The following is a 20,304-nucleotide window of genomic DNA, read 5'->3' on the forward strand; positions in this document are numbered from 1 at the left end:
TCTAGGGTATAGCAAAAGTGCAAGACCATTGTAAAATTTCAATCCATATATTTTGTTGTTGTAGTGTTGTAAGATTTTACACTTTTGCACTTTTGCAATGATACAAGACCAGTTGCATCGGATCGTGAATACCCCTATTATTTTGTACCTATGTGTTTACAACGCAATTACTAGAGAAGATGCGAATAAATATTTTATTTATTTAAAACTTATTTACTTTGTTTCTGACGGTTATGCAATTTTCGTTTTCAAGAAAAATTGAAATTCAAAAAATATTAAATGTTTCTCGACATTGGGAGAATTTTATAACTTTTTTTATATTTTCCTTGTTTTTTTCGAAATGTGTATTTAATTCCCCATTTTTTATTTTATTTTAAAACAAAAACAAAATATGTTCTTAGAAATCTAAACTGTTTAATTACAAAAAAAAAGAGTGTGTGTCAGGGTTCGGACTTCAGTTTCAAAATTTCGAAGCAAATTAAAAAAAAAAGTTTTTATATACAAGGGCTGGGGGCATTTTTTGGCTATGTTTTTGTTTCTACCCGACAAACAATTTTTGTTCTATAAAGCTTTACAGATGCAATTGTTGCTTCTGTAAAGCATTATAGAAGCAAAATTGTAGGTAGGGTATAAATTTTCGATAAGACTTGTATCAAAGAGGTATACAAGCTTACAAGCCTTTCCAAAGCTATCTGTCAAATCACAGCTCGGGTAGAGCTTCGGTAAAGCTTTGTTTAAGCTTCTCATAGACTTTTTACGGTATCCTAATAGAGGCTTCACCTTGTATATCGTTCTCCTTTTCCCATGTCCTACAAACCTTACTGACAGAATCTCAAATGTAGCTTCGATAATACAAACTATTGAGTTCAATTTTAAAGCTCAAGTGACCTCAACTCCAAAGCGTTTCGCCCAGGTACGACAGTGAGCTCATCAATTTAATAATTTTTATTTTTTTTTTTGTTATTTTTCTTCGTTATCAAACTATTGAGTTTTAATTGGCAGGGCTTGTTCCAAACAACTTACATATCAATACGGAAATTTGTTATTAACTACTTTAATACTACCTCAATACACTTAACTAGAAACAATACCACGGCAATACTTTTAGGGCAAATGTGAACCTCTCTTTATATAAACAAACCACTTTTCACCTCGATATGCATATGTATGCCCAATCAGCTGATGTAAACAAATCAAATTTCACCACACCAAATATGTATTTGTCTCATTTTCTCTTTTTTATAAATTTCACAATTCTATTCATCTCACTTCCTCAAATGCATTGTTAAGTGGTGAATTACTTGTCAAACTACTTTTTGACAGAAATCTTCGAAAAAATAATTTTCGCATCATCCATTATGGCTGACTACTAAAATAATTTCCAAAAAAAATTTCTTATTAATATTTTTCCAATAGTAAAAATGTTTTTCAATTAATTTAAATACTCTCTAAACAATCTACATTTACCCAAGAACAAGTGAAAAACCAAAATGCTTTCACTATTACAAGAGAAAAGACCTCTAAAACGTCCGCGTTTGGGGCCACCCGATGTCTACCCCCAAGAAGCCAAACAGCGAGAAGATGAGCTGACCCCAAATAACGTTAAACATGGATTCACTGCTATACCACAATTGAATGCTGAAGAATTTGGAACTGCCCACAATAGCAATGTGAATGCGAGTAAAGTTGGAGCATTCTTCAATGCAATTGTGGCCAAGAAAGAAGAACTTATGACGCTTCAGGACAGTGGACGCAAAAAACAGCAAGTCAATTGTAAAGATAATTTTTGGCCAGTTTCGCCACGTACCAAAGGTGCTCTTGATGCTTGGTTGAAAGATTTGGCTGGCAATAAACCTTTGTTAGCTTTAGCTAAAAAAGCTCCATCGTTCAATAAAAAAGAAGAGATCTTTGTTAATTTGTGCGACAATGAAGTCAGTATGCAAAGGGCTACATGGTTTATTAAACTAAGTGCAGCTTACACTGTCTCATTTACTGAGTCGAAGAATAAGAAAAGAAGCATTTATGATCCGGCTGTGGAGTGGACTGGCAATTTGATAAAATTCATGAAGGAATTGCTGCCCAAATTGCAGGATCATTTTCATAATGGTAGGTTGTTTGTTTTTTTTTTCTTATTTCTTTATTTCTAGTTTAGTTATGCTTAAATGAATTGTATGAGTTGTTTGTTAGTTACGTCTATTAATTTGGTTAATTTTTCATATCTGTTATTAATAATGATTAAGAACTTTTTTTTCCATGAGAAAACTTGTTTGCAACCCATGTAAATTTAGGGGTCATTGACCTCGCATTGTTAAATCGACAATATGGTATATGCGTTGGCATAGGCAATAGCTAACACGAATCGGGAGGGCTCCATATTAAGTTTGTAAAGAATTCGACAGGGAATGATAGCAAAGTTACGGAAATAATCAATTCCTTATGAACTTCAAATTATGCTTTTCAAATGGTGGTGTACTAAAGTGGATCAAAAAACTCGATTTTTTTTTTGATTTTATACATACTCCGAAAAATCGATTGCTCTAGAATATATTCACCAAATATGGGAAGGTTCTCCGCTTTGCAATTTTTAATTTTTACATCAAACTTCTACTAAAACTGGGGTCGCACGCACTTGCTCTTATGATAAAAGTAGCTTTTATTTCAAAGCTTTTTAGGAAAAAAAATTTCAATTAGTTATAATTTGATTTTTTGAGGAGTTTCATAAGAAATGCAGAAATATGTAATTTTTTTTTTTTTTATAATTTCTTACGCCATATTTCTGTTACCCGTATTTTTTGAGAAAAAACTAAAAACGCAGTTATGTTAGATTTACGTACAACATAATGTGTGTTAAATTTAATCAAAATCGTTAAAGTCGTTTTCGAGAAAATTGTAATAACTCATTAATGGTGTACGGGAAGAGCCGACATCAGCGATTTAAAAATTTAATATTATATTTGCACTATCCGTATTTTTTGAGAAAAACTAAAAATGCAGTTATGTTAAATGTACATACGTATAGCATTACGTCAGTCAAATTTAATCAAAATCGTTAGAGCCGTTTTCGAGAAAATTGCAATAACTCGAACACGTTGTATGGGAGGTACATGTTCTAAGCGAGATATTAAAAAACAAAAAAAAAAAAACCAACCTTGGAAATTACGAAAATTCATTTATACCAAATTTCAAGAAAATCCGTCCACCCGTTTAGGCTGCAGCTTCATGTACAGCTTTTTTTGTCATGACGAAAACCACTTTTTCGGACTTCTCCATCATTAATGTTAGTTTTGATTAAAACCTCGAATTGTTTTTGACACGAAACCAGTACTTGCCCTATTGAGCAAGTAAAAAATCTTTTTTTTATGAATCGACTTTTTAGCATATATCTTTACATATTCTTGTAGGCAATTGAACGCTCTACAAAAAAGGTCTTGTATACTTTTTTCGTTTAGTTTTATTTCGTTTGGTTTTATTGTTTGCATTCGTTATTTAAAATTACTTCTTTATCATTTCACCACCACCACCATGCAAGAAATATTTGCAAAACTTAGAAAATATTAAAACAAATAGTAAGGGCCATTTTATTCACTATTAACCAACTCTGGGAAAACTCTTAAGTTGGCAAGCTTCAGAGTTAATTCCGACTCGAGATATAAATTACAATTTGAAAATTTGTTTTATTCAATAATTTTATTCTTAACTCCTTTGTTTCAATCCAAAATTTGGCTTTGTTTAAGGTTTTTTTTTTATTTAAGCTTTTTAAAGAACTTTTATAATAAATTTATATAGAAAAATTCTAAGTAGCCAAAGACTTAGAAAAAAGTTAAATATAACATGCAAAATATGATATTAATCAAAAATTTTAAAAATATTCTAAGTAGCCAAAGACATAGAAAAAAGTTAAAAAATAACATGCAAAATATGATATTAATCAAAAATTACAAAAAATTTAAAAAAAGTAATTCCAAGTAACGACCAAAGACATGGACAAAATTTAAAAATTATTATGCAAAAATATTCGAAGTCACCAAAGACTTGAACAAAACTTACATCCAAAATAAGTGTAAAAAATATTATTTTTCAAGTCCTTACTTTCACTCCGAGACTTTAAAATATCTATAGAAAAAGTTCAACTACAATTTTATAGATAGTAGGTTTTTTAAATTATTTTTTGTGATACTGTGAATCTGTGACATTATTTATGTAATAGAACAAAAACAAAAACACACTGCGATACATTCGAGACATGAAAAATCCATGAAAAAACTTTACTCAAGTCAATTTTATACAAATTATAAAAATTTTTTAAAAAGTCCCAGCATCAAATTCAAATTCAATTGAAAATATATAAGAAGAAAAATAAAAAAATATTTCGATCGCAAATAATTCAGCAACCAGGCGTCCTAGAAACTTTTGGTTTTCATTAACGAATAGTACTCAAAGAGACCTTTCTTTTGATGTATCACTCGATGGATTTTGAGAACTTTGTTGAAAATCCATTATTTGATTTTTTCTCGAAAATCTTAAAAAAAAAAAATTGTAATATTTTTACATAAATGGATAGGCATATTCATTGTGAGCCCATATCTATAAAGCAAAACATTTTTCGACACCTTGATCCGAAAATATCTGCTTCAATTTAAAATCTCAAGTTTACTTGACAAACTTCTGATATTTTCGAAAGTTGAGAAAATCAAAAGTTGATAAACTTGAGATTTGAAAACTAAAAGCTAAAACCGTCAACTTTCAGTGAATAAAATCGAATTCTCAAGTTGAACATTAAAATCCTCGAGTTGTTTTCAACTTTAAGTGAATAAAATCGCCCTAAATCTATTTTCATTTGAAACACATTTTATAAAATTAGAAAATAGTTTTGGGATTTAGGATAAACGATATGATATGAGTTTTTTTTTTAATGGAGGTATTAATTGATAAAGATATATAAAAACATACAAAACTCCTTCTTGTAAAATGTGTTAATGAAAAATGGCAAGATTTTGAAAGTCCATATTTTATCCAATTTTAGCCGTATTCAATTTTTGTGATCATTATGTTGAAAGATAAAGTATTTTCTTTTCTAAGTTACATGTTCAATATCTATAAATACCCAAAAGATAAAAATAGACCATTTAGTAAAAACATCAAAAATATAATTTTTTTCTCTCGTTTGAATAGTTTTCCTTAAGTTTTTTACAATGTTTTAATTTTTAATTTTTTTAAGAGGATATTATGTCGATATAAAATTTAATTATGTATCTACAAAAAATTACTTAATAAAAATTTTCAAATTCGGCTTCCTTTTCAAGTCATAGACAAAAACACAAAAAGCAACGAAAAGAGTCGAAAATATTAATCGTTTCAAAAATAATCATATCTTTATGACTTATCCATAGATTTTGAAGAAAATTATCTTTTTCTCTGCCAGAAAGTGCACTACACATAAAAAATGCAAAAGTATGAGCATTCGAAAGATTTAAATTTTTCATTTCTGTAACAAATTTTTTTTGGCAAAAATTTCCTTTAAAAATCGATTTTTTAAAAAGTTTTTGATACATTTTCCAGTGTTTGTTGTTTATTTATCCAGCTACCGGGTTGTTTTTGTTCAGATTGATCGTTTATTACTCAAGATATAGCCCGAATACCAAAAAAAAAACGACAAAAAATTTTGAAAAATCATATCTGGAAAACCTATCCATTAACATTTTTTTTAATAAGATTTTCGAGTTTCCTGGACTCAAATCTATATGAAAATTATAACGGCACTTGGTGCCCAAAAAATTTTTATTTTTTTGTTAATTACATCAATTACAGCAACAATATAATAATTGTTTATTGGAATCGTCAACTCAGTTTAAAAAAATTAGAAATCAATTTGTTTCAATTTCATTTCTTCACCAAGAGTCCTGAGCGTCCTGAGCGTCTGAGTGGCAAAACTAAATTAAAATATAGGAAAATGTTTGTGGGGGTAGCTACGTAGACCCTAAGCGGCGGCGGCGTCGATAGAAACCTAAACCCCTTTAGTGCGCCTTCATTATACAAAAAAAATTGTGAAGATTTCTTCAAATTCTATCTTTCTTTTAATTCAAATTCTTCAAAATGTTGAAGAAACTGAATGAAAAAGTGGTCTGGGCCTTGTGCTGACTGCCCACAAATGACTTCCGACACAATATTTGACACTCTTATAGATTTTGTTGGGCTTTTATTTAGTTGGGAAACGATATCAGATTCCAAGTAGATTTCAATTTTTGCAACCAAAAAAGTCAAAGCGGGCCACTGTGCGCCGTCGCTAAGATGACTTGTTTAAACTTCTTTTTTTTTTGTTTTTACTAAAAATTTGATGCAATGCTTTCAAAAATATTATGAAGCTTTCAATATTCTAAAAATTCGTGTACTCACTGATGTTTTCTTTAGGTACTTTGGAAAAAAATTCATCTCATCAAACAACCGGCGGAATGGGACATACACCAAACTCTATTCCGATTCCCTCATCAATGACAAGTCCAGTACCAATGCTCAGTCCAGCCAACAATAGTGCTTCTGGTATGTCCAATCTAACAACACCACAAGAAGATGGCAAAAATGCCGTCAAATACTGGAATTACTGCACTCAACTAAGTAAATACATGCACGAAGAATCCCTCCTCGATCGACAAGAATTCCTCAATTGGATTCTCGATCTATTGGATAAAATGCGCTCGCAAAACTCTGACAATGGACTAAAAAAATTAATTCTAACTTTTGCCCTCCAATATATGCAAGATTTCGTACAAGCCGAACGTCTATGCAGAAAACTAGCCTACATTGTTGCAAAGAAACTAACAAGTTTATTGCACGCTGTTGTCGATAGTCAAGCTGCAATTGCTGCTGCAGTCGAAAAGAATCCCATCAAACTGGCAGTTGGTGAAAATTTCGAATCGGACAAAAGTAAAAATCCCATTGTTGATCCATTTGAAAGTGCAATCAATGATTACATGACATGTGCTCATCATCGAGATATTGTTTTGTTTCTAAGTTCGATTTTACAAGTTATAACAATCGAATGTCCAACTGCAATGGTTTGGTGTGGCATTGGAGAGAATCGAACTCCATCGGCTTTGCATGGTAGTCCTTTGGATAATTTACCAATTGCACCATCGCTACTGCCCATGCCGAATAAGTGTGAACTTACAAACAATGAAATACGAAAACAACTGAGAAGCGCAGAGAAGGAAATCATTTTGCGCTCCAAACATGCCGAGAATCGTTGGTGTGCTGAGAAATGGCAAAATGCAAATAAGAATTCTTATTCAAAGATTTTAACCATTTTGGATCATTTGGACTCGCATTGCTTTGATAAAATGGATCCGAGTAATTCCATTGAATCGTTGTATGCTAAAATATTTACACCGTTTAGTATGATTAAGCAAGAAATGGGACCCAATGGAGAGATGAAGGAAATCAAAGTGGAATATGATCCGAAACAAGGTGCCGACACTGTCAAGATTTTATGCGAGTGGGCTGTTTCGTCGCAAAGGTTTGTTGAAAGCCTAAAACAATCTTTCAATTTTCTTATAAAATGTTTGTATTTTTTAGATGGGGTGAACATCGTGCAATGGTCGTGGCAATACTTCTGGACAAACGCCAAATGGAAGTGACCACACCACCGGACAATGATTATGCGAATGGAAACAACAACAACGATGATAAAGACTCCATAGCATCTGGTGTGGGATTAATTGGTGGGCTGCCAGTATTTCAATCAGTTCTAATGAACTTTCTCGATCATGATGCCCCAGTTCTAGATGAAAATGGCTCTCAACAAAATCGCACACAATTCACCAATCTTGTGCATCTTTTCAGTGAACTCTTCCGTCATGATGTCTTCTCATACAATGCTTATCTCTGTACACTCATATCTCGTGGTGATCTCTTAATGGAAAGTGTTATCTCGAAAACCACAAACTCAATAACAGGAACAGGTCCAGTTTCGAATAAACCATCATCACCGAATCAAGGTTTCGAAGATGTATTTGAAGAATTCGATGATTCCAATGTGGATGATGATTTGGATAAACTCCTGCAGACTATCAAAGAAAAAGACCAACAAAGTGCCATGGAAGCACCAGATAGTCCTAAAGATCCCGATCATGTTGCTCATGGAATCGGCTCGAATGATCCACCAATTTCAAGGCATTTTATCTACACCAAGCATTTTCCCATTCATCAAGACGATCATTATGCATCGTACAGTAGTGAATCCAATCAACGATATATTCTTCTCTTTGGTGTTGGCAAAGAACGTGACGAAAAGAAACATGCCGTTAAGAAAATGTCCAAAGAAATTTGTAAACTCTTCTCCAAGAAATTCAGTATCGATGTGGCTGAGGGTGGTAAAGTAAAGAAACATTCACGAAGTGAATTCAATTTTGAAGCCACTACGAGTAAGTGTCAAAATATGGCTTATTTTGATCAGCATGTGGTGACTTATCAATGTGCGGCAACAGTATTGGAACAATTAAATAGCTTCGCATCGGGAAGTAATAACTATCTGCCGGTCCAAGAGCATGTAGCGTTTTTGTTTGATTTGATGGAAATGGCACTGAATATCTTCAGTCTGCTTGATTTGTGTAATCAGATTTTAAAGGAACTTCCTGAAGTCGAAAATCAATTGATTGCCAAAAAATCTAACTTGGCAAAGAGTTATACTACTTCTCTGGGGCTGTATATAGTAGGAATTCTTCGCAGATATCACAGTTGTCTGTTGCTCTCACCCGAGCAGACTTTCTCTGTATTTGAGGGATTATGCAAAATTATCAAACATGTCAATACCCCAAGTGATTGCAGTTCAGCTGAAAGATGCATTCTAGCTTATCTGTCTGATCTTTATTCCTCTTGCGCCATGCTCAAGGGGAAGGCTCAATCTGCTGAACACTTCCACAGTGCTAATGCCAAGTTCAAGTTGATTTTTAATTCGCCAGTTCAAACTCCAATCACTCCACCATCCTATAATGCACAATTTCTAAATGATCTCTTTACTGCACCGAAGAGAGGTGGCAAAATCGATCCCATGTGGGCACGTCAGTTGAACGAATCTCCCCTGAACATGTACAGTTTTGTGTGCAATGCAATTATTGCCATTTGCCGAGAAACCGACAACGATCGATTGAATGATATTGCCATTTCTTGTGCTGAATTGACTGCCTGCTGTAATGCCTTGTCTCAGGAATGGGTTGCTGCACTTGGAGCGCTATGCAATTCAAACGGAGATCCACGCTATCAGGATCTCTTCAGCCAAATTGACATTCAAAACGTTAACATTCACAATTCATTGGCAGTTTTCACCTGCATCCTGATTGCCCGTCATTGCTTTTCATTGGCAGATTTCGTCATGAAAATAGCTCTTCCTGCTCTAGCTAATGCTTGCGATATAACATCAGATGCTGAAGCTGGTGCAAGATTGACATGTCATCTGGTATTGAAGCTCTTTAAAACCATTGAGATTCCTCAACCAGGATTGTATTCTGTTAGTACATCACCGAATCCCATTAATGTGGCTGGATTAGCTTGTAATATTAAATTGAGCTGTGATCGTCATTTGTTGGTTGGCGCACATAAAAACATTCCCATCGAAGCCGTTTTGGCTGTTTTAAAGGCGATTCTTTTAGTTGTCGATACTACAGCCCAAAAGACTCCATCCACTGTGTTTAGCAGTGGCAAACGCAGCGGACTTAACACTCCAGTTCATCCAGGCAGTACTCCCAAGAACTCAGATCACCCTGTAAATCTTAGTACAATACTGGGAACATGTGATTTTAGTGTTTTGGGAGAAGCCGAAGACGCCATGCATGGTTCATCGACAAGTGATCAGATTTCCTTGTCTGACTTTGCTCAGCATGTGCTCAAGCAGATATGCTCCCAGGAGTACGTGCTCGAGAGATGTCTGGAGAACTCTGAAAAACTCTGCGATATGATTATTGATGATATGTTGACGTCCAAACAAGTCCAGCGGCTATTGCATATGATCTTCTATGCAGAAAACGAATACAATTTGATAACTGAAATGGATCAGAAGGCAATTATCGTTCGGATTCTAGAGAATTTGGAGCAATGGACTTTACGTATATCGTGGCTTGATTTGCAGTTAATGTATCGTCAGACATCGTCCAATAGTACAGAGCTTACGAACTGGCTCGACACAGTGGCCAGAGCTGCAATTGATGTATTTCAAATTGATGAAAACGCAGCCAAGAATCAAAAAACAAAGCCATCTACATGGCTAGTGGCTCCACTTGTATCCAAACTTACAAGTGCCGTTCAGGGTCGAATACTTCGAGTAGCCGGACAGGTTTTAGAGAGTATGAATTATTTCTCGAAAATCAAAGACTGTGAAGAAAGGGAGAAAATGGGTGTGAATAAGAAAAAGCTTCCAATGAATAATCAACCATTTTTGGGTTTGGTTCTAACTTGTCTGAAAGGACAAGATGAACAGAAAGAAGGTCTGTTGGTATCTCTTCATTCGCAATTGTCGACATTCTTACAATCAATATCAGAGGTGAGTTGGAAGCAGAAGAACATTACTCAAATAAGTTTTTTGTCTTTTTTTATTTTGTAGTTTGAAGAAATTGGAGGAATCGATGATCCACAGGGAAGGACAGAAATGTTAGATGCATTACAATTGCGTTTCTCATTGGTGGGTGGAATGTTTGAAGCTATACAAAAGAATGGTACATCAACAACCGATTGGGCTATTCTATTGGCTCAACTTGTTTGCCAGGGAGTTATTGATTTAACCAACAATAGGTTTGGTGTTTTAATTTGGGGTGTGATTAAGTTTTCTTTCATTTATATTGTATTTTTTAGTGAATTATTTACAACTGTTGTGGACATGTTAGCAACTTTGGTGCATTCTACCTTAGCTTCGGATAATCAATCAGAAAGGGACGAAAACAAAAAACTCTATCTAAATCTTATGAAAAAATTGAAAAAAGAAATTGGAGAGAAGAACAATGCATCAATTAGATTCATACGTCAGTTATTGCCACTTTATAAACAAACAACAGAAGTTATAGCATGTGAACCAGCTGGTGTGGATGCGAAGGATAAAAAACTTGTAAGCTAAAAAAATATACTAATTATAATCATCTAATTGAGTCTTATTGAATTGAATTTAATACACACAGCTTCGGATATCTGATAAGCAAAGAATTAGCGTATGGGATATATTAGAGGGTCACAAAAATCCAGCACCTTTATCGTGGACATGGTTTGGAGCAGTTAAATTGGAAAGGAAACCATTAGCTTATGAGGAAGCTCATCGTCATCTTAAATATCATTCACATAGTTTAGTTAAGCCAAGTAGTTATTATTATGAACCATTGCCTCTGCCACCAGAGGATATTGAACCTATTCCAGAAAAAATTGTGGTATACTTTTCTATTTACTTATATTTGCTCAGTTTTTTTTTGTTAATTTCTTTTTTTCTTTTACATTTGTTTTAAAAATAATAAGAAGGATGAAATGAAAGCTGATACTCCATCATCTGTTGATCAATCGCCAAGTGCTCCGGTAACTGGTAGAGGTAGAGGCAAAGGTAATCGTAAGCCTAGGAAACCTAAAAATGCCAAAACACCTCCAGTGAATACTCAGAATCCAGCACAATTACCCCAACCACCACAGCAACAACAGCAACAGCAGCAACAACAACAACAACAGCAGCAACAACAGCAACAACAACAGCAGCAGCAACAACAGATTAATCCAAATCAAATGAATCCAATGCAAATGAATATGCAGGTGAGTGAATGATTTATTTTTCTATTTTTATTGGATTGTTTTTGAGTGACCTCTCAGAGCTTGAACTAAGTTGTTACACTGGATGATATTCTTCTCTAAAGCATTTAGTTTTTGGGTTTGAACTCAACCAACCACGCCATGTCGCCTTGTCGCCATGCTGCCTTGTCGCCATGTCGCCTTATCGCCTTGTCGCCATGTCGCCTTGTTGCCATGTCGCAACCAAATTGCAACCAATTTATTACAACTTAAATTTTGTCTCCATTTTCTAATATTCTCTGCCGAATACAACAATTTATTTTGAAACTGTTTGTGAGAGAAAAAATACCTCATTGTTTTTTCATTAAATTCTAAATTAATTTGAATTTTATGTTTTTGTGTTCAATAGTTTGCACCAAATCAAATGATACCCGGAAATCCCAATCAAATTATGCAACAACAACAAATGCCAGTAGTGCCTGGTAATATGCATCAACAACTTGGCCCTGGTAATCCTCAACAAAATACACAAATGGGATTTGTTGCTGGTGCTGGTCCAGGTATGGCGCAAGGTCAGCAACAACAACAATGGCCTGGTTCGGGATATCATCCAATGCAGCAACAACAACAGCAGCAGCAGCAACAACAACAGTTTTATAATCAACAAGGAATGCAAAGTGAGAAAAAATATTATCTATTTACATATATTTTATTGGAAAATAATTTGTATTTGTTTGATTTTTAGTGAACCGTTTCGAGAGACCTCAAATGAACAACTCGAAAGCTGCTTTGGAAAAAATGCTACGTCAGCGACAACCTCCATTTATGGGTGCCAATCAGACCAGCGGATCTAATTTCAATATGCAACAACAGCAGCAACAGCAGCAGCAACAACAACAACAACGTCAACCACAAGCGGTTATGCAGCAGCAACCCCAACAACAACAGGTCCAACAGCAGCAACAACAACAACAACAGCAGCAGCAGCAACAACAATTCATGCGAGGCACATTACGTGGAATTGCACCCAATCAAATGGCAGCCACCAATCAAATGGCCACATCTATGAATCAAACAATGGGTCAAATGGGTCAGCCCAATATGGGCCAGGGTATTAATCCCAATGCCATCATGACACAACAAAATCAAATTCAACCAACGGGCATCAGTCAAAATCCTCAAAGTCAGCAAGCCATGGCAATGGGTCAGGGTGGTAATATGATTGGAGGCAATAATGCTGGCAACATGATAAACCAACAAACAGCTGGCATGGTTAATACTGGAATGAGCCAGAACGCTGGAATGATGCAACAACAGAATGTGGGCATTGTCAACCAAGGACCTCAGTTCCAGAACTTTAATAACTACAACAATCAAGGCATGAATCAACAAGGCAACCAGCAGAGTATGATGGGTAGTTTCAATCAAATGGGCGGTCAGCGAAGCAATCCCACTGAGTACCTAGCCCAACAGCGTGCAATGCCAGCCAACAGGGGTCAATATATGAATCAGGCTCCAAATGTAACAATGAACAGTATGATGGCACAAGGTCCAGCACCTCCGTATTCGAGGCAACAACCGACTGGTGGTAAGCCGGCAGTTGTGTCTGCACAACAATTCCAACAACAACAACAGAGAATACATCATCAAATGATGATGCAAGGTAAGTATTGCTTGTAGTTGTAGTTGCTTTCATGCAGATATTATTTGATTGTTTTTTGAAATCCTAGGTATGGGTCAGCAAAATGCTGGGCCGGGTATGGGACAACCACAGACTCAGAGCATGGGTCAGCAACAGACACCGAATTTGGTTGCTCAACTTCAGCGGCAAATGCCCAATCAGCAGGGAATGATGGGTCAACAATTCTCACAACATCCCCAGCAGTACTAAGTATTTTTTATTTTTTTAATAAATATTATTTCAACGTAGTTTTTGTCAGGTCTACGTGAATCAGTTTATACGATGTTTATAATTTATTTTGTAAAGGATTTTTTTTTCTTATTTTTTTTTTCGAAATTAGTACATGATTTAAAGAGACAAAGACGAAATTACGTCGAATAAAATTATCTTAAATGCAAAATTAGTATTTTGAGTTACCCATTTTTATAGTACATTAAACCAGAGTTTGAGAATGTTAAGAAATTGATATTTTTTAAACTGTGAGCTCTACCCGGAGAAGAAGTTTGTTCCTGTACATTATCTACATCAAGGGACACGGTTCTCTAGAAACTTTGGCACTACACCCTTATTTACAGGAAACACATCAGACCATTTTCGACCTCCCTTTACTTTAAACTAGATACATTTGTTAAGCTAGTCTACAGAAATTATTTTAGAAAATTTCAGCTACATAGGAAGAGTACTTTCTGAGATATAAGCTTTCAAAAATCACAAAAACGGTAACTGACTGAATGATTTACTCACTTACAGATCATAGATACAAATTTTGCGCAGCGATTACACTTGTTTTCGTGGGGCGTGGTAATGCCCAAATTCGCTAAATTTTCATCAAATATTACAGAGCATTTCTGATCATTGTAGAATCTTGAAACTTGGTTAAAAAGCATAGGAATAGGTAATATCAAAAACTTGAGATTTTCAAGTTTAAAAATAAAAATCTTAAAAATTAATTCAAAATTTTTTTCAAAGTTCATCGCTTTAAATGGTTTTGCTCTTTAAACAAAGTATTCCATTTAATTTTTTATTATAACTTTATTTTTAGAAAACAATTTTTGAACATCGTTGGAACCGTTTTTTTTTTTTAATACATTTTGTACATAAAAATTTTCAAACATTTTTCTACAAAAAAATTTGGTATGGCATTTGAAATTCATTGCTCCGTTTCAAAAAATTGAATTTTCAAAAAAAAAAAATTGAACTTTTTTTAAACCCAAAAATGATTATTCCCTAATTTTTCCTCTGCGTAAACTGTCACATAAGGATTTATATGTAGAACATAAATCCTTAAGTTTCGTTTGAGCAAACGGCTCTAAAGGGTTTTTTTTTTACAAAAAATTTCATTGAAATCGGTTACATATGAGGCCTTAACCTCGAATCAAGCGAGTTAGAAATAAATATTAAACTTAAGCGGTCACTGTGACGTATGAGGAACATTTTTTAAACTAATTTTACGGTTGATAAATTACACAACCACTCAAAAAAAAGGTTCTGACTTGGGTTAATCATATGATTTTTGGGTCGCTGAAACCAATTCCGAAGTCCACATCAGGATAAGCTCAAAGAATGTCACAGCCACACAAAATTAAAAATTTTTGATCTGGGGGTTGCGACTACCTTATTATTTTGCCCTATTACGTCAGGTTTTGGAAATAACCTCAAAAAAGATGATAGGGTGTCTGTGAACATTTTTTCCGGCTATCTAGAAACCCTGGACCCTGGATCGCGTGAAACGGATTCTGTTTCTGTAATTAAACTTGTTGAATTTAAAGTTGGTTACAACCTGAGTTCTATTTGTGAGCTTGTAAAAAAGGTAGGGCTTTTCGATTTGAAATATGTATGTACTTATTTTCCAGCGTCTTTAAGCCAACAAAATATTAAAAGCAATGTTAAGAAAACTAATACATCTGTAGCTTGCACACTTTATAACGTCTTCTTTTTGTGGTTGGCACTAGTTTTGGTAAATAAGATAAACTTACCTCTTATCAAATTGTTCATATGGATGAGCTACTGTTGTTTTCTCCTGAATAATTTATTTCACATAAAAAAATAAATAACCCACCTGAAAAGCTTCTAAAATCTAGAAAGATGCTCAAATTAAATAGACTAAAACGTATTTGTTTTGTGTAATTTATTCAATAAGTTAATTTATTTCTAACAAAAAAAAAATCAATGTTCATAGTATAAATGCAACCTCATACAAAGCCCTTTTATATCAACATCGTCTTGGATAATCTTTTCTCCAGATTTTTGTAAAGACTGAAAACCTTCCAAATCCATCATCTCAGATTGTGTTGGTTGATGAATGAAGTCATAATATTTAAGTATAATTTTCTGAAGACTCTCTTCTTTAGTCTCATACACCACCAAAACCTTATCACTTGGTTGCAATTTAGCTTTCTTCTTCAATTTTTGTATACGATTAATAATTTCACGAGCAGTCCCTTCTTCAAACAACTCCTCACTCTTGTTAAAGTCCATGAAAATTAAAACATCATTTTGACTGATGGACTCAAAATGTGTATCATTGTTCTTTTTAAATGCAAACGCAATTTGTATCTCTTCCAGCGAAATTTCATGACCATTCACTTCAAATCTTTTCTCTTTTAAACCTTTTTCGATCTCACCATCAGAAAGGTTCTTAATTTCTTTCATCATAATTTTAAATTCATTTTTATATTTTTGTCCAAGTATTTGAAAGTTTGGTTGTGCTTTAAATGATGCCCCAAATTCCTGACGGTCAGTTGTGAATCTTATCTTACGAACATTAAGCTCTTTTAGGATGATTTCTTTCATTCGTTCTAATTCGTTGAGGAAATCTTCACTCAAATGGACAATAACCAATTCAGCTACTGGATACTTAAGTGGAATGACATTACGTTCTCTAAGAACCCTTCCCAAATCGATGATTATTTGCATTCGTGCAACACTCAACTCGTCCAATGGTTGAATAAAGTCATGGTTTATCTTGGGAATGAGAACACTGTGAACTGAGGATTTCTTCCCTCCATCAAACTTGTAGAAAAGTGCAAGCCTTTGGTAAACATATTCCGAAAAAAATGGTGCAAATGGCGCCATTACAATCGATAGCTTTGCTAAAACATGTGTAAGAACATTCAAAGACTCTTGACGATTTTGATCGCCTTCTTCGTTCTTTAAACGAGATCTGTTTAGTCGGATGTACCAATTGGTTAATTGCTCAATGAATTTAATAAGTTTCGGAAGGACAGTATAGAGCCGATAGGCTTGCATTTCCATCTCAAAAAACTCAACCAACGATTCTGTGTATGAAAGAATCCATCGATCCATGATGTTACTTAGGTTTCCTTTATCCGTTATCTTCGAGAACATTGAATCCTTATCGATATTAAGAATGCAAAATCTAAAAGCATTATACCATGGCAGAAAAACAGTTTTAATAATATTCTTAACCCCTTCTTCCTTAAAACAAAGATCACCTCCTTTAACCAAATTCGAGTTGATAAGATAAAGCCTTAAAGCATCAGCTCCATATTTATCCATAATTGTCTCTGGATCTTGATAGTTTTTCTTTCGTTTCGAAATCTTTGATCCATCAGCAGCAAGAACCAATCCATTAACAATAACATTTTTAAATGGAGGCTTATTAAATAAAGCCGTTGACAAGGCCAGCAAAGTGTAGAACCATCCTCGAGTCTGATCAATACCTTCTGCTATAAAATCAGCTGGAAAAATCTTTTCAAAATGCTCTTTATTCTCAAATGGATAGTGTTGCTGAGCATAGGGCATTGCTCCCGATTCAAACCAACAATCGAATACCTCGGGAATCCTTCGTAGTGGTGGGTTACCTGGTATTTTTGAGGGAAATTCCAAATCATCAATAAACTCACGATGAAGATCTTTGACATCATCCACACCCGACAATCTTTGGAGATCTGCAATGCTTCCAATGCAACGTATTTCTGCGCCAGATGGTGATGACCAGATTGGAATTGGAGTTCCCCAATAGCGATTGCGACTAATTGCCCAGTCACGTGCATTTTTAAGCCAATTAGCAAATCGTTTCTCTTTAACAACATCTGGAACCCATTGAGTTTGGGCATTATTGGCCAAAAGTTGATCGGTAAGTTTTTCCACCCGAATGAACCAAGAGGGAACTGCCTTATAAATCAAAGGAGTATCCGAACGCCAGCAAAATGGGTAACTATGTATGATTTGTGAAATTTGAATAACATGACCATGTTCTTTTAGCTTGGAAATGATAAGAGGATCAGCATCTTTGATATAGAGTCCAACGAAATCAGGAACATCTTCAGTAAATCGACCACAATCGTCAATCGGACAAACTATCTTACTGGATTTGGTTATAACTCCATTAGCTAGACAAACACGATGATCATCTTCACCGAAGAATGGAGCTTGATGGACAATACCTGTTCCAGAGTCATCTGTAACATAGTTATCCAATAGAACCCGAAATGCTCCAGATTTCTGGCGGTAATCAGAGAAGTAGTCGAATAGTGGTTCATAAGAAAGATCTTTTAAGGAAGAACCTGGGAATTCTTCGATTATGATATAGTCACTGGGGTCTTTAAAGACAAATTGAAGACGATTGCCAGAAAGGATATAGACTATATCGTCCTTAACCGCCAATGGTTTGACCTTGACATAAATCATCTTTGGATTGACACAAACGGCCAAATTGGATGGTAGTGTCCAAGGAGTTGTCGTCCATATGAGTAATTTCTCATTGGAATCAACAACATTCAGAGCGATAGTCACACTTGTGTCTGTGACATCTTTGTAATTCTGTGTGGATTCAAAATTCGAAAGAGGAGTACAACATGCCGTCGAGAATGGCATCACTTTAATGCCCCTATAAACCAAACCCTTATCAAAAAGTTGTTTAAAAACCCACCAAACGCTTTCCATGTAAGATGGATACATTGTCTTATAGTCATTATCAAAATCAACCCATCTTCCACTCTTTTCAACTGTCGTTTTCCATTCATCGGAATATCTTTGGACAATTTGTCGACATTCCAAATTGTATTTAGCAATTCCCATTGCTTGAACATCTTTGGGACCTTTGATGTTCAATTTCTTATCAATTTCATGTTCAACTGGCAAACCATGACAATCCCAACCAAATCTACGTTCAACTAATAAATTCTTTTGTGTAGCATACCTGCCGACTATGTCTTTGATAGTTCCAGCTAGAATGTGGCCATAGTGTGGGAGGCCGGTGGCAAATGGTGGACCATCGTAAAAGGAATAACAACCGGAATTCGATTGACGACGTTCTTGTTGGATTTGTTCAAATATATTATTTTCTTTCCAGTAAGTTAAAATTTCTTGTTCTGCGGATGGGAAATTTAAATAATCGGGAATTGTGAATTCGTTACGGTTTTGAAACATTTTTTGTGTGTGTCTTTTATCGTAGAGAAGATCAAAGTTAACAACTTGATAGCTTTAAATATACTAAAATGTGAATGTTTTGATTAAAATTGTTTAAGTGCAAGAGTTTCGATTGCATGACGAAATCTCATTTAAAAATTGATCATTCCCTCTAGTCGGAAAAAAACGTCACATTTTTTTTTCTGGGAAATCAAAAATTCAAATATTTTGTGACGCCATCTAGGGGAAAAAAATGAAAGTTATCTAAAAAGTAACGGATTCTGAATTTGAAAAAAACACGTTTTTAACTTGGCTCAAAAAGTTCAAAAGTTAAAATTTTCAAACGAGTTTTTGTTTAGTTTTTCGGTCTGAAAAATTAAAACAAATGATGCAGAAAGCTTATTTGTTGGTCTAATAAACAATTTGTATACTCTTTTTCACAAAACAATTGCGCTATAGCCAGAAAAAAAATATTTTCACTTTTGCCTTAATGCTGACTTTATTTTACGAGTTGATTTAAAAATGAAAAAAAAAGGGTCTTAGGCAAAACAGCGTAGCCACCAAACGAAAACCACAAGCAAATTATTTGAACCTGCAACCAAGGCGAGATTCCAGCTGTCAAATTTAAGTAAGAAAATGTTTGGAACACATCCCATCTAGTCGAGCAGAAAATTATATGTGATAAGTCAGCTATTACATGAAGCCTCAAGAGGCTTGACTCTTTTTTCTAATTTTCTTTTGATAATCATTCTGTGAGGCGCGTACTATTACACGATGCCTCTTGAGTCCAGGACTCAAATTTGACATTTCTCTTTTGATTTAAAATTTGTTGTTGTATTGCACCAAGAAGCAAAAAGAAATGAAAGGGAATGTTGAAAAAAGAAAGAGTGGAAAAAGAAACGTCAAAAAAGAGTCTCGGAATTTTGGCCCACGACTCTCCGGTCGGATAATTTTTTGTTTTATCTTCTTTCTCTTTTGCACTCATTGGTTTTGAAAAGAGGCGCGCCTCTTGAGGCTTCATGTAATAGCTGACTAATAGCTGCTTTCCTTTGGAAATATTTATCTACTGCTTAGTACTTAAAACTGCTTTGAACTACTTTTTCAGTATAGCAAAAGTAGTTCAAAGTAGTTTTAAGTACTAAGCAGTAGATAAATATTTCCAAAGGAACGCAGCTAATAGCCTGTTTTTACTACAATCTTAGTGTCAGTTGTATAAACGTGGATCAACCTTGGCTCAGGAATTTAACTCGGCGGATTAGATGCGGGTCAACCTCGATTCAATCATGGATATTTTTACATATATGGACTTTAAACCAATGCTTAACATGAGATTTACTTCTGATTTCGCTAATCCACGGATTAAATATTTGTACAACTGGCCCTTAATGAGACAATTTTTATAGAACCAAAATTGTTTGTCGGGTACCACTACGGAGTTAAAAAAAAAAAACATGAGCACGGCACATTTTTGACAGACAGCTGCCAAAGTGTATGGTACAGTAGTG

The 20,304-nt window shown here is 34.6% G+C and overlaps 2 protein-coding genes across 2 annotated transcripts; one reads left to right on the plus strand and one right to left on the minus strand.

The window, feature by feature from the left end:
- The first annotated feature begins 1,326 nt into the window (after positions 1 to 1,326).
- Positions 1,327 to 13,826, plus strand: LOC129909013 (mediator of RNA polymerase II transcription subunit 12). Its single transcript, XM_055985925.1, has 11 exons — positions 1,327 to 2,106; positions 6,409 to 7,510; positions 7,570 to 10,528; positions 10,589 to 10,776; positions 10,837 to 11,086; positions 11,157 to 11,399; positions 11,485 to 11,769; positions 12,155 to 12,422; positions 12,491 to 13,408; positions 13,476 to 13,629; positions 13,686 to 13,826. Exons 1-11 carry the CDS (start codon positions 1,491 to 1,493, stop codon positions 13,693 to 13,695), a joined length of 6,993 nt encoding a protein of 2,330 aa, XP_055841900.1. The 5' UTR covers positions 1,327 to 1,490; the 3' UTR covers positions 13,696 to 13,826.
- Positions 13,827 to 15,566: 1,740 nt separating this feature from the next.
- LOC129910607 (isoleucine--tRNA ligase, cytoplasmic-like) lies at positions 15,567 to 18,945 on the minus strand. The gene has a single exon (XM_055988042.1). The coding sequence runs from the start codon at positions 18,818 to 18,820 to the stop codon at positions 15,593 to 15,595; it is 3,228 nt and encodes a 1,075-aa protein (XP_055844017.1). The 5' UTR covers positions 18,821 to 18,945; the 3' UTR covers positions 15,567 to 15,592.
- Between the last annotated feature and the right edge of the window lie 1,359 nt (positions 18,946 to 20,304).

This window comes from Episyrphus balteatus, chromosome 2 (genome assembly GCF_945859705.1).
Source record: "Episyrphus balteatus chromosome 2, idEpiBalt1.1, whole genome shotgun sequence".
NCBI classification, from domain to species: Eukaryota; Metazoa; Arthropoda; class Insecta; order Diptera; family Syrphidae; genus Episyrphus; species Episyrphus balteatus.